General features: G+C 34.7%; 1 protein-coding gene across 2 annotated transcripts in view; it reads left to right on the plus strand.

Moving 5' to 3' along the window:
* The window catches only part of LOC145252544 (multidrug resistance-associated protein 1-like), a 214,630-nt gene that overhangs the window by 105,061 nt on the left and 95,695 nt on the right, over positions 1-13,874 (plus strand). For both annotated transcript variants that reach the window (XM_080112095.1, XM_080112096.1), the window contains exons 6-10: positions 3,234-3,295; positions 6,558-6,689; positions 9,834-10,037; positions 11,219-11,396; positions 11,694-11,948. In XM_080112095.1, the coding sequence (XP_079968221.1) occupies positions 3,234-3,295; positions 6,558-6,689; positions 9,834-10,037; positions 11,219-11,396; positions 11,694-11,948 (831 nt within the window). The remainder of the gene's footprint in view (positions 1-3,233; positions 3,296-6,557; positions 6,690-9,833; positions 10,038-11,218; positions 11,397-11,693; positions 11,949-13,874) is intronic.

Raw genomic sequence — 13,874 nt, forward strand, 5'->3', positions numbered from 1 at the left:
GATTTATACGGACGAACTCGCCTTTCTGATTTATACGGACGAACTCGCCTTTCTGATTTATACGGACGAACTCGCCTGTCTGATTTATACGGACGAACTCGCCTGTCTGATTTATACGGACGAACTCGCCTGTCTGATTTATACGGACGAACTCGCCTGTCTGATTTATACGGACGAACTCGCCTGTCTGATTTATACGGACGAACTCGCCTGTCTGATTTATACGGACGAACTCGCCTGTCTGATTTATACGGACGAACTCGCCTGTCTGATTTATACGGACGAACTCGCCTGTCTGATTTATACGGACGAACTCGCCTGTCTGATTTATACGGACGAACTCGCCTGTCTGATTTATACGGACGAATTCACCTTTAAAAAATAAAACCCTACTGGTGGAAGTGGAAAGAGAAAAATATGCTACTTTTCTCCTAGGAATGAAAACATAAATATTAAAACTTATCCATACAAGAATCTGAATACATCCAAAGGTGTAGTAAAATCGAAAGACCTCTCAATGTGCACTACTGAAGAAATAACAAAAGAACTTAAAAACCAAGTAATAAACGTTAAAAGAATTAAAATAAAAAAAGAGAATCAGACTATACATACGAACACTTAAATTATGCAGTTCGATAGACCTACTATCCTAAAAGAAATCAAAATTGGGTTCAACATTGAAAAAGTTGAACCCTTTATATCAAACTCACTTCGGTGCTTTAAATGCTAGAAGTTTGGGCACCATGAGGATGCATGTAGTGGACGAGCAGTGTGCGGCAGATGTGGTCAGAAAGATCCAGACCACACTGTCAATGACTGCAATCTTGATTGCAAATGTGCAAATTGTGGAGAAAACCATCCTGCTTATGCTAGAGCATGCAGAATCTGGAAGAAAGAAAAGGAAGTAGTTTCAATAAAATATACCAAAAACATATCCTTCCTCGAAGCCAGGAAAATAGATGGATACATGAAGGAAAAGACGTACTCTCAAGTCACCTCAAGTTGTATATCATCCAACATCACTAACCAAGATTCTAAATACGAAATACTAATAAACAAATTGTTACAATTGAGACCAAACGACTGGCCCAAATTTATAAATGAAATCAAACCAAATATATCATCAAAAATTAATCATCTCATTAAATCATCAACTAATGTTACCAATAAAACATTCTCAACCAAAATCAAAACATCCAAGAAAACAAAGTCGTGCAGATGCTGAAAAAGACGAAACTACGGAAAAACAAAATCAGTTAAAAGAAAGACCACACAGGTCACCAATACGTCTTTCCCGTGGTGAAAAAAACACACTTCAAAAACAAACAAGATACATCTACCAAAAACAAAATAATATAAAGAAATTACCAAAAACAGAAGCCACTACTACTACTACAAATAAATTTACGGAATTAGAAGACATGGAAACTAAAGTTACTCCTCAAACCAAAAAAAAAATCATCTTGAATTACAAGATAATCCAATGGAATTGCCATGGATTGAAGACAAATTACAATGAAATTTTATTGTTGCAAATCAAATTTAATCCTTTGGTTATTTGTCTCCAAGAAACCTTAAGAATGAGGACAATTTGAATATAAAACACTATCAACAATATAACTACATTCATAATACAGGACTTACCCCAGAGCCAAATTGAATTAAAAACAAATTTGCAAGTGGTTGTCATAAGAGCAACTTTACACAAACTGATAAGCAGTTGTTCTTTATACATACCTCCACATGAACAAATAGATGAAAATGAATTGGAGAACTTAATAGGGCAAATACTCAAACCCTTTATTTTCCTAGGGGACTTAAATAGTCACAACACCTTATGGGGATGCACGGAAACAGATAGAAAGGGAAAGAAAATTAAAAATCTAATGAATAAAAATAATCTATGCTTGTTCAACCAAAAAGAAGCCACTCATATCAATCCAACAAATGGAATGCTAAAATAACTGGATACAACATCGAATACTATTCCCAAAATAACTGGATTCAGCATTAAATAACCCACAAAGGGTTGATATGCCGTTAAACAAAAAAAAAAAAAAGGCAGTACACTAGGATAAGCACACATTGGCCTTCAAAATATGCCTGAGCAGCCCTGTCTAAATTCCTCAAGTGATTAAGAATAAACTAACTCCTTCTCAAAGAGAGAAGGTAAAGCCTGGGAGGATGGATCTCTATGGTCTAAACAGAATCATACTTCAGCCCAACAGAAGCAAGGTCACTGTTGGACTGATTGTCAAGGACATATCTAAAACTGGTATGAACACTTACACAAGTCCATGATATTGCTGAGTAACCCTTTTTCTTTAGGGTGGAACTGTTTTTATATGCATAAAGACACAATAGTGGATTATTTCTTCAAGTGTCCAGTCTGATCTAGCAGACATCGACAAGGCTCCCTTTTTTATTCATTGCGAATATGTTTAAACTGTGTATGAATTTTGTGCAATGTCTTTTCTGCTCTTGTTTCCGCATATCTTGCTACTCCATAACAGTTTATGTAGTCCGTCAGCCCTGATTATATGGCCGAAAAATTTGAGTTATCTTTCTCTGATGGTGTTGAGAAGGGATATCTTGTATCCAGCCATTGGCACATTAAGTTGAAAGACATCAACATTAAAAAATAAATTGCCCATCACTGAAAATAGTAACACTGAACAAAAAAATTAATGATGCAAGAGAAAGAATTGTACCTTTTTATGAAAGAGAAAAAATAAAATTTTGTTTATGTTCAAATTTTATCAAAATCACCCCCAAAAAAGAAGTAAGTTCTCACAATTTTAAATAGAAGAGAATTTCACTATAATTTATCCATTTTTGCATTATTAAAGGTTTGGTTATTTTGCTTTATGGCATGTCAACCATTTTTGGGTTATTTATGAATCCAGTAATTTTGGAAAAGTTTTTTATTTATTCAAATATTTATTCATGACGTTTGGTTTGGTGATTTTGTATGAGGAAAATTGTTTGTTTTTGACTTTGTAGAACATGATTGAGTTTTGAAAAGGAAAAAATAACATCAATATTTGCTGCATTTTTGGTTAGGAAGTCAGTATCTTCAGACAGCCTGATCTGGTATCACTAGGCACACTTAAGTAGATCGCTATTTGATGCCTAATTGTTTAGGCATGAAATGACCCACCATGACTGAGATGGCATATTTGCTCAAATTGTTCTCCATGAAATATCATGCATAAACCTTTTTCTTGTTTCAGAATGTTTGTCCTGAAGAAAGAGCTTCGTTTTCATCCCGAATTTCCTTTTGGTGGGTCACAGGGTAAGTTTGAACTTTTCACTTTTGACATTCTGTAGAATTGATTCTTGAGGCATGGTAACCAGTTTGTGTATAAGATGATAGAAAATGGACTTGAACTTCATCAAAAAGATGCCATTATGTTAAATAGATGTTAAACCAAATACGATAATATGATCTGGACTTTAAAGAGAAAAGACTCTCAAAGCGTTTCACTCCACCTCAAGATTCACATACTGCAATCTATTATATATATAAATGTGAACGTGTCTGTGTACATTTCCCTACGCAATAACTCTATCAATTTTCAGTCTACAGACTTGAAATTTGTTATACAGGGTACTGAGATTTGGGAAAATCTTTTTAATCCGTTTTCGCCCAGAAATTTGGCTATTAAGGGGTCAAAGTTCAACGATTTGACCTTTGAGAACTGTACTAAACTCCTCCGACAATTTTGGGTCTAAACACTTGAAATTTTAGATATAGGTTCAGTGGACATGGATCTAACTTGATAACTTGATTTGAGCCCAAAACAATAAATGTTAAGGGCTCATAATAGGGAGCAAAGTTAAAAAAAATTGACCACTTCTTTTTTTTTTTTTTTTTTTTTTTTTTTTGCTCAACATACACCTCCAAACACCCGGGCAACGCCGGGCTGAAATGCTAGTATAACTACAAAAGAAGATTACCAATCCACACGATTTTCCAGGGATTTGAAACACCTACAATTTGATAAATTAAAAAAAATGCTCTGCCGAGGTTGCTCCAGTTCTGTCCAAACTTTACAATAAATGCCTTAACGAATCTTGTTTTCCCGACTGCTGGAAAACCGCCTCTGTGGTACCAGTCTTCAAGAATTCTGGTGAAAGAACTGACCCACTAAATTATCGCCCCATTAGCCTCCTCCCGCTTTTCGCCAAAATATTTGAGTCCTTAGTTAATCAAGCCCTAGTCCAGCACCTAACAGCTACTAAACTCCTGACTGACAAACAATATGGTTTCAGGCAAGCTCGTTCAACAGCAGATATCTTAACTGTAGTTTCTGTACGTATATGCCGTTCATTGGATAAAACAGGGGAGGGTAGAGCGGTGGCCCTTGATATATCTAAGGCTTTTGACAGGGTATGGCACGATGGTCTTCTAAGGAAAATTAGATCATATGGAATCACTGGAAGAATTCATAACGTAATTAAATCCTTCTTAAGTAATAGAAAAATCAAAGTTGTCCTCGACGGACATACATCCAAACAATATGAAATAAATGCGGGAGTACCTCAGGGGTCTATCCTTGGACCTCTATTATTCCTGATATTCATAAACGACCTCCCTGATAATATTGTTTCGGAGATGGGTATATTTGCCGATGACACCACTCTCTATAACAGATATGAGGGGAAAACAAATGAACACATATCCAAGAAAATGGCAGAAACACTAGAGGATGACCTCCAATCCGTAGTGGAATGGGGACAAAAATGGTTGGTCTCGTTCAATGCTGCTAAGACTAAGCTTGTTTCCTTCAATAACTACAAGAAACCTTCTCTACCACCAATAGCAATTGCCAAGAACACATTGCCTGAAAGTACTTCTTTTAAACTCCTCCGCCTAACGTTTACAGGGAATATGAACTGGAATAGATACATTGAGAGCATTGCCAAGGCTGCTGCAAGGAAGGTTGGCTCCCTCTACCGTGCTAGAAAACTACTTATGCCTGCCAGTATCCTATACCTCTATAAGGCAACCATTCGCCCATGTATGGAGTACTGTTGTCACATCTGGGCTGGTGCATCTGCTGCTTGTCTCTCGCTCCTGGACAGGGTTCAAAAAAGAGTCGCCAACCTGATAGGTCCTGAACTGTCTTCTAGGCTTCAACCTCTGTCCCATCGACGAGATGTTGCATCCCTCTGCCTGTTCTACAAATACTTTAATGGTGAATGCTCTGACGAACTGCAAACACTTGTACCTCCCCGACGTAACTACCCCTGACAAACCCGACAAGCTACTAAGTCTCATCCCTTTACAGTGGAGATCCCTAGGTGCAAGAAAGCCTTTTACTCCAATAGTTTCTTCCCCAGAACTGCGGGTCTTTGGAACTCCCTTCCGGGATTCTGCTTTCCCAACTGCAATGATATGCAAGTGTAATGTTAACAAACATCTTTCTACTCTTCTCCCTTCATAATGACCCCGCTAATTAATTCCCTAATAGTAGCCCCCTGCTTCAAAGTGGCACTGTGCCTTGTTTGGGGTGAAAATTGAATAAAAAAAAAATTTAAAAAAATAAAAAAGGGATTTTCTTTGAGATATATTATTGAACATGGTCACACTTATTAGATTACTGTGTAGAAGTTTTGACTTTTCAAGTAAGATTTACTATTCTAAAAAAAAATATAGAAAATCGTTTGTTTTTGTCTTCCTTTCTGAACTTTCCGTTTCTTGCATTGTGATAGTCTTCAACAATTTTATCTGAACTAAGGAAATGACTTTGAAAGAAAATTTGTTGCGTTTCAGGTTATGTAGCTTAAACTTGGCCAGAGATAGAAATTTACTTCTAAACTAACCTAAAAGCTGCCTAACACATGCCAACATGTAGAACCAACGTTACACCAATAATATTAAACTAACCTAAAAGCTGCTTAACACATGCCAACATGTAGAACCAACGTTACACCAATAATAATAAACTAACCTAAAAGCTGCTTAACACATGCCAACATGTAGAACCAACGTTACACCAATAATAATAAACTAACCTAAAAGCTGCCTAACACATGCCAACATGTAGAACCAACGTTACACCAATAATATTAAACTAACCTAAAAGCTGCCTAACACATGCCAACATGTAGAACCAACGTTACACCAATAATATTAAACTAACCTAAAAGCTGCTTAACACATGCCAACATGTAGAACCAACGTTACACCAATAATAATAAACTAACCTAAAAGCTGCTTAACACATGCCAACATGTAGAACCAACGTTACACCAATAATAATAAACTAACCTAAAAGCTGCCTAACACATGCCAACATGTAGAACCAACGTTACACCAATAATATTAAACTAACCTAAAAGCTGCCTAACACATGCCAACATGTAGAACCAACGTTACACCAATAATATTAAACTAACCTAAAAGCTGCCTAACACATGCCAACATGTAGAACCAACGTTACACCAATAATAATGGTATATTATATAAGATTTAATGAGGGAGGATGAATGTGAACTCTGATACATTTAAAACTGTCATATTGATGATGATTTTTCTTTTTAATTTTCAGACTTGTCGTAAAAGGTTATCGTAAAGGTTTAGAAAAATTTGATCTTTGGTCATTGAGTTCATCCCTCACTTCTTCGGTCATTGTCTTAGACTTCAATAAATATTGGACGGCAGAAATGGAGAAATACAAACTGTGAGTATTGTGCAACCAACATTTCCTGATTTTTGAAATCTAATAAATTTCTTTCTTTTTTTTTTTTTTTTTTCTTAGGAGTGGGAGTGTGATATCCTTATCTTTGTTGTTGATGATCAAAGATTAATATTTTTCATCACAGATTTATCAGTAATAGTTAACTATGACTGAGGACAGCGATAGAATCTTACAAAGATGAACACGATTTGCTTCTCTCTCTCATATATATATATATATATATATATATATATATATATATACACTTTTTATTTGTTTTTACATAAGCATTAATATATAAAGATTATATATATATATATATATATATATATAAAGTAATTTTTAGCCTCATAAAAAAAAAATTTTTTTTTTAAACCTTTATAAAAAATAAAAAGAGAGGGGGTGGTGGTTTCATTTCGGTCAATTTGGAACCAACTCTGGATTTTCCGTTAATGATCGGAACTGACTTCGTAAATACTGCAATCCTCTGAATTCCTTACAAGTACCTAAATGTTTTGTTTTTTGGAGGGGGGTGGGTGTAAAGATGTAAAAAATAAAAACATTCATTATAAACACAAAAAACGGTAAATGTCAAAAATATTTTAAAACTTAAGGATCGTTGGTCACGTGACGATCACAATTACCGTAACAATAATAAAAAATAAATAAATATATATATATATAAAGTACTTTAACAGTGAATGCTCTGACAAACTGCAAGCACTTATACCCCCTCAACGTAAATACCCCCGACAAACCTGACAAGCAACTAAATCCCACCCCTTCATAGTAAAAATCCATAGATGTAAGAGAGCCTTCTACTCCAGTAGTTTCTTCCCCAGAACCGCTAGAATTTGGAATTCCCTTCTGGGTTCCTGCTTCCCCAACTGTGTACTAACATGCAAAAGTTCAAGTGTAACGTGAACCGACATCTTGCTGCCCAACTCCCCACATAGTACCCCTGTAGCTTATGTTCCTGATAGTAGCCCCCGACAGCAAAGTGGCAATGTGTCTTGTTTGGGATGAAAATGTAATAAAGAATAAAAAAATATATGCTTTTTATTTGTTTTTACATAAGCATTAATATATATTTTTATATATATACACACGCACAATTTTTATTTGTTTTTACATAAGCATTAATATATATTTTTATATATATACACACACACAATTGGATAAAATTGTCGCCCTAAAAAAAAAAAAACACTAAGTCTTTATTTTAAAGCTTTTATTAAAAAGTCAATTCAGGTAACTTGTATATTATGTAGTAGTTAACATCTAATCAATGTAGCCGCCTTCAACCTCAATCAACTTCGATATGGGTCAGGAACTGGGAGCATGCCTTTTCCAGAAGTGCTGTCAGGAGCTCAACGAGTACTCGTCGATCAGGCCAACTTTGGTGTTGTGGGAGATTATTTTGGTGATGTTCTCTACGTATGACCAAACAAAGTAGTCCAGCGGGCACTGGTCGGGGAAGGAGGGGAGAAAGTGCGAGAAGGGTACAAAGTCCTAGCATTCTTTCTGAAGCCAAGCCTGGGTCTCTTTAGACTTGTGAGCTGGCGCCAAGTCCTGCTACCACATCCTGGGTCTGCCAGCAGCCACCTGATTGCACCAGGGGATCATCAGACTTTTCAGCACATTCAGCACATCCAGGTGCACTTTGGTGTTGACTTTCAAACCGACTTTAAAGATGTGAGGTGGTATGATGTGGTCCTCACTTAAAACCACTCCAAAGACCATAACCGTGGATCATCAGATGTGTTGAGCTGTGCCCTCAAGCATTGAACCATCCGGATTTTAACCTCCAGATTTGCATTTTGAGGGTGCTGGCAATGGTCCTGTTGTCATAACTTGGATCAATAGAGAGCATGAGTTGTACAGTGGTGCATCTCTGATCTTGCTCAACATTTGTCCTACTCCTAAAGTTCTAATTTTCTCTAGGTCAACCATCTTTATCAATATCATCTTATTTTTCCTAAATCATTTCAATTCTAATGTATATACCTAATAATGACTTGAATTAATTTCGCAAAAATACAATAACAGTATGCATACATTAAGACAATTTACAATATTTGGTCAACATTATAAAATCATTTTCAAAAAAAAATACCTAACTATGATTTACACAAAACTATGATGAACAGTTATAATTTTTTTCAACAAAAAAAATTTTTCTGTAACAACAATTCAACAAAGTCTGTCCAAAAAAAAATTATCCCTTTTTTTCAAAAACAAAACAAATAAAACATAAAAAGCTGAAAAGTTCAACTATGAACACAAAAATACCTTTTCAATAAAAGGGCATTTACATGCTGTTTTAAACAGTACATGCGACTTTTGAAAAATTCCTGTTTGATTGACAGACTAAATTCAACAATTCATCCAAACGATTTCATATTGACACAAATTTTATAACTGACACTCTGATACAAATTTTAAAACAATAATGGATGACCTCAATTTCTCTATTTGTGTGTATTTTTAACAACAAAACAATTCATTTATCAATGAATTACGCATGGTGACTTGTTTTTACAACTGTTTTTTTTTTTTTTTTTTTTTCATAATAAATACACTTGTTTTGCGTTGGCAAAAATGATTCTTATGCTGTTTATCTCGATCAATAAATTTTTGTTTGAGTTGAGCTATGTTCATCTGAATTTAAAAGTTAAAAACCGCAAGAACATTTTTGTCAATCCGAGATATGTATACATATATCTATATATGACGAGAACAATGGAAATAGTATTCTAACAAAATAGAGAAATAAAAAGAAACAAACAAAATTGTGTTCATCAACGTTTCGTCTTTATTCTTGAAATAAAGACGAAACTTTGACGAACACATAACTTGGTTTGTTCCTTTTTATTTCTCTATATATATATTGACACGAGAAACGAAAACATAAAAAAATAATTTTATATATATATATATATATATATATAAATTATTTTTAATCAAGCCATAATAAATATTGTATCTGTTAAGATCCGGTTTACATTTACTTTGGTATATATTACTAAAACAATTTGTTTCTGTTTAAAAGTTTGTGAGAATTTGTTTTATTATTTTTGTAGTTAGTTTTGAGCCTAGAAAAATAAAACCAACATTCATTTTTATTTTCTACTCAACACCCAAAAGATCAGAACAAAAGCAAGTGCACTTAACGCGGAAAGAAAATGGGAAAGACTACGACAACGAGATCCAGATCATGTCCGGCCATCCGAAATACAAGGCTAAACTGCTTACGTGTCTGGTGAGAGCGTTTGGAGACAAAATGCTCTTGGCGGCATTTTTCAAGTTTCTTCATGACGTCTTACTTTTTGCAAGTCCCGTTCTTCTAAAGTAAGTCGATTTTTTTTTTACTCACTTTGTCCATCCCCCTCCTTCCCTCTCTCCTCTTTCGTCTACCGCCCTTCGTTGATATTGTTTTTACTGTTTTATTAAATGATGTTATCTAAAAAAAAAACAAATGTAGGTAAAAAATATAAGTAACATAAACACTAAGCTGTATCATTTAGATTATTCGGACTACTGTTCTCATCTTGAGTGTTATTCGCACAATATTTCATCATCGAGTCTATCTTGTCGAACTCTGGACTTTTTCTGTCAAACTTGCAAACCTCCACACAATTTTTAACAGAACCCTTTATTTAATCCATGAGGGTAGAATGCTCTTGTTCTGTCAGCCATAAAGTCTTAATTTGTAATTGTATACTTAATATCACTCACACTACCTTCAACCTCCAGAAGAGTGTCACTTAGAACTAAATTTTACCTAGTACTTTAACCATTATGCCATGGGTCCTTCTAGTATCAATTTTGGGAGCTGTAAACATTGTTTTTAGATGTACACTTTTACTAACTATGGATTCCGTAGTTCAAGAGAAAAATTCCAGAGTTCAACAAGATACACCTGAAAATGGTTTGAGCTTCCATCGTCCAAAATGTTGTGAAAATGACACTCAAGATCAACAATCTAGATCAACAGTAGTCAAAATTATATAAATTATCAATCCTCATCTCAAAACTTTAGAAATATAAAAAATAACTTCTGTTTTTATTCAAAACCTCTGAAAAATTTTGTCCCAAATAATTAGAGTAACAATTAAAACCAAAAAAAAAATGTTTACTTTCAAGCTTAATAAAAAGAAATATTTTAAAAACTTAGAGAAAGTGTCAAATTATGCTGAAAACAAAAACAAAAGTTATTTGTTTTTCAACTTATTTAGATTTATAGTTTCATCCTCCCTCATTGGGGTTTTGAAGTAATATTGTGGAGTCCACCTTATTGCAGATATCCATAAACAGCAAGAAAAACGTTTGGCTTGCTTTCATTCATAATCTGACACTATATTATAGAAAGTAATAAAAATGAGAAAAATTAGTAATAGGGTTTTCAAGGGTGATAACAGGGGTTTCTTGGGTTTCCCATTCGATTCCAGAGCATGTGTCCTATTGATATAATATGATTGGATTTATTCCACTTTATTTTTGTCGCTTTTTTTTTTTTTTTTTCTTGTCAGGTTACTGATTCAGTTCACCAGCGACAAAAATGAATTCATCTGGAAAGGTTTCTTGTATGCGTCTCTCTTACTTTCATGTTCCACTCTGCAGTCTGTGATTTTGCATCAATATTTCCACCATTGTTTCACTACTGGTATGAAACTCCGAACAACTATTGTATCTGCTGTTTATAAAAAGGTCAGTTAATCTCGACAAAACTGTTTTTTTGTCTGGTGGGATAAAATAACTACTGTTATATATCATTTTGTGTAATGTTGAGTGGCTTTCATCTAGCCCACATCCATATGTTCATCTCATGCTCAAGTTTGAGCTAGCATTTTTATTGATGCCTGAGGCTTATGCTTGAACTAGCATTGTTTGAAGTGGCATTTTTGTTGATCTCGCACTGTGAAGCAGTTGTATTATGCAACAGATTGACTTAATGCATCTTAAGAGTATCCATTTTTTTTTTAATCCACCTTTCTTTTATTTTAGAGTCTAAAGCTATCAAATTCTGCACGGAAAACTTCAACGGTTGGAGAAATTGTAAATTTGATGTCGGTTGATGCGCAAAAGTTTCAAGATCTCATGACCTACATCAACACTATCTGGTCAGGGCCATTTCAAATTATTGTTGCTTTGTCTTTTCTGTGGCTCACCCTCGGACCAGCGATATTAACCGGGGTTGGAGTATTAGCACTGCTTGTCCCATACAACATTTATCTCAGCAATGCTCTCAAAAAATTACAAGTAAGTCTCTTTCTTTTTTTTTCTTCCCTTTCTTTCTCTCTTTCTATTTTATTGTTTACTAGATTTTCTGGTCTATAAATTTATGGTAATTGTCCCCCCCCCCAACAAGGCATGAAGCCACTTGATGTAAGGACCTAAAAAAACTACTACATTAATGTAAAAATCACTAACCAATGTTAGATGAATAGAGCCGACCCAGAAAATAGCCATTTTTTCTCCTTTGTCAGAAACATTGCTCATGGGATGTGAAGACTAAAGAAAGATCAAGATAAGAGAAGCGTGAGTTATGAGGCTGGTAAAAATAATCTAAAGATCCAATTTCTATTTTCCTTAATATAAATATATACATATTTCCCCAAAGCCTCTGGCCTTGATGAAGGGGAGACTAAAACTTATGGTTTCAAATGATCTGACATAACAGCAAGGGGAGACTTGATTCCAAATATTTCTCATATGTTATATCTCCCCTCTTGTGGAAATACTGTACGATTATGAATATCTCTAGTATCAAATAATCCTTATACACTGTGAGATTTACTTTATGTATGAAAACCAAAGAGAGGAGATATCACATATGAGAAATATTTGGAATCAAGTCTCCCCTTGCTGCTATTTCAGATCATTTGGAGCCATAGCAGCAAGTTTTAGTCTCCCCTTCATCAAGGCCATGGGTTTTGGGGAAATATCAGATGTTTTGTAATTCATATGAAAAACTAACAAAGCAAATGACTGAAGTATTTTATGGCTGTAAATAGTGCCAAAAATAGACTCTGGATGATCCCCTTAATGTACGACCTAGAGCACAAATGTCACATAACCCACTACACAATTCAGGTCATTAGCTTTCCAACAAGCCTTCATTTGTTAAATTCTGATCAATAGTCGCTAGGATTTGGAACTTAGAAAATGGGCAAGAAAGGTGGTATCTCTCTCTCTCTCTCTCTCTCTCTCTCTCTCTCTCTCTCTCTCTCTCTATATCTATATATATATATATATATATATATATATATATATATATATATATACTAATAGCTATATTGAATTGCTCATATCCTTTGTTCTATGAGACAAAACTATATGAAAATTTGCAGGCTTTTTGAAGATTATAATTCTATTTTATGATAATTGGTCAAAAAGAACCTATATTTTCAAACCAATAAAACATACCCAAATTTGCCTACATTCGTATATATAGTGTCCTGGCAGACAGCTTCAGTTTTGCTGCTTCGGTTGTTGCTCCTGTGACTTGCCAGGCCACTAATATCTAATATATGTAATTATTGTGCAATAAAGCCGCTGACATGTATGTAAATGCCCAAGCCATGTGCCAAGCAGGACATCACAGAAAAAAAAAGATACATTTGACATTGGGATCAGAGGAAGAAGAGAAAAAAGGAAGAGGGAAAAAGCACATGGAAGCTACAGTGACTTTTAAGCACGTATCAACACAGCAGTGTCTTTTTGGTCCCCCGACAAAAGGAGGATGGACCTGTAAACTCACCCTTATCTGTTCATTTGTCCATACCTTTCTCAATAACTACGCCTTGGAATTTAAAAATTTTTGCACAAACATTAAACATGATATGAGTAAAAAAGTAACAGAAGGGATTTCCGAGAAAATTCTGGTTGATCCCTTAGGGGTGCCTTTCAGGTTAAAATGGCTAAAATTGACACTTTTGTGCTTATTAAAAAAATTGATACCTTCTGAAAAGTTGTAACTGATTTCTATATAATTTTGTTTGTACTTCACGATAACTCTTGGGTGTGCCCCAGGGTCTCTTTTAGGGCTAATAAAAACACTCCATTTTTGGAACTATTTTACCGTATTTGTCCAAAATTTTCTGTGTATGTCCATTTAGCAGTTTTTCATGGTGCTGAACTCAAATTTAAATATGATAAGGCCTTGGATTTGTGGGGTTGAATGGA

The sequence above is a fragment of the Euprymna scolopes genome, chromosome 29, assembly GCF_053919585.1.
Source record: "Euprymna scolopes isolate OS-2025 chromosome 29, ASM5391958v1, whole genome shotgun sequence".
NCBI classification, from domain to species: Eukaryota; Metazoa; Mollusca; class Cephalopoda; order Sepiida; family Sepiolidae; genus Euprymna; species Euprymna scolopes.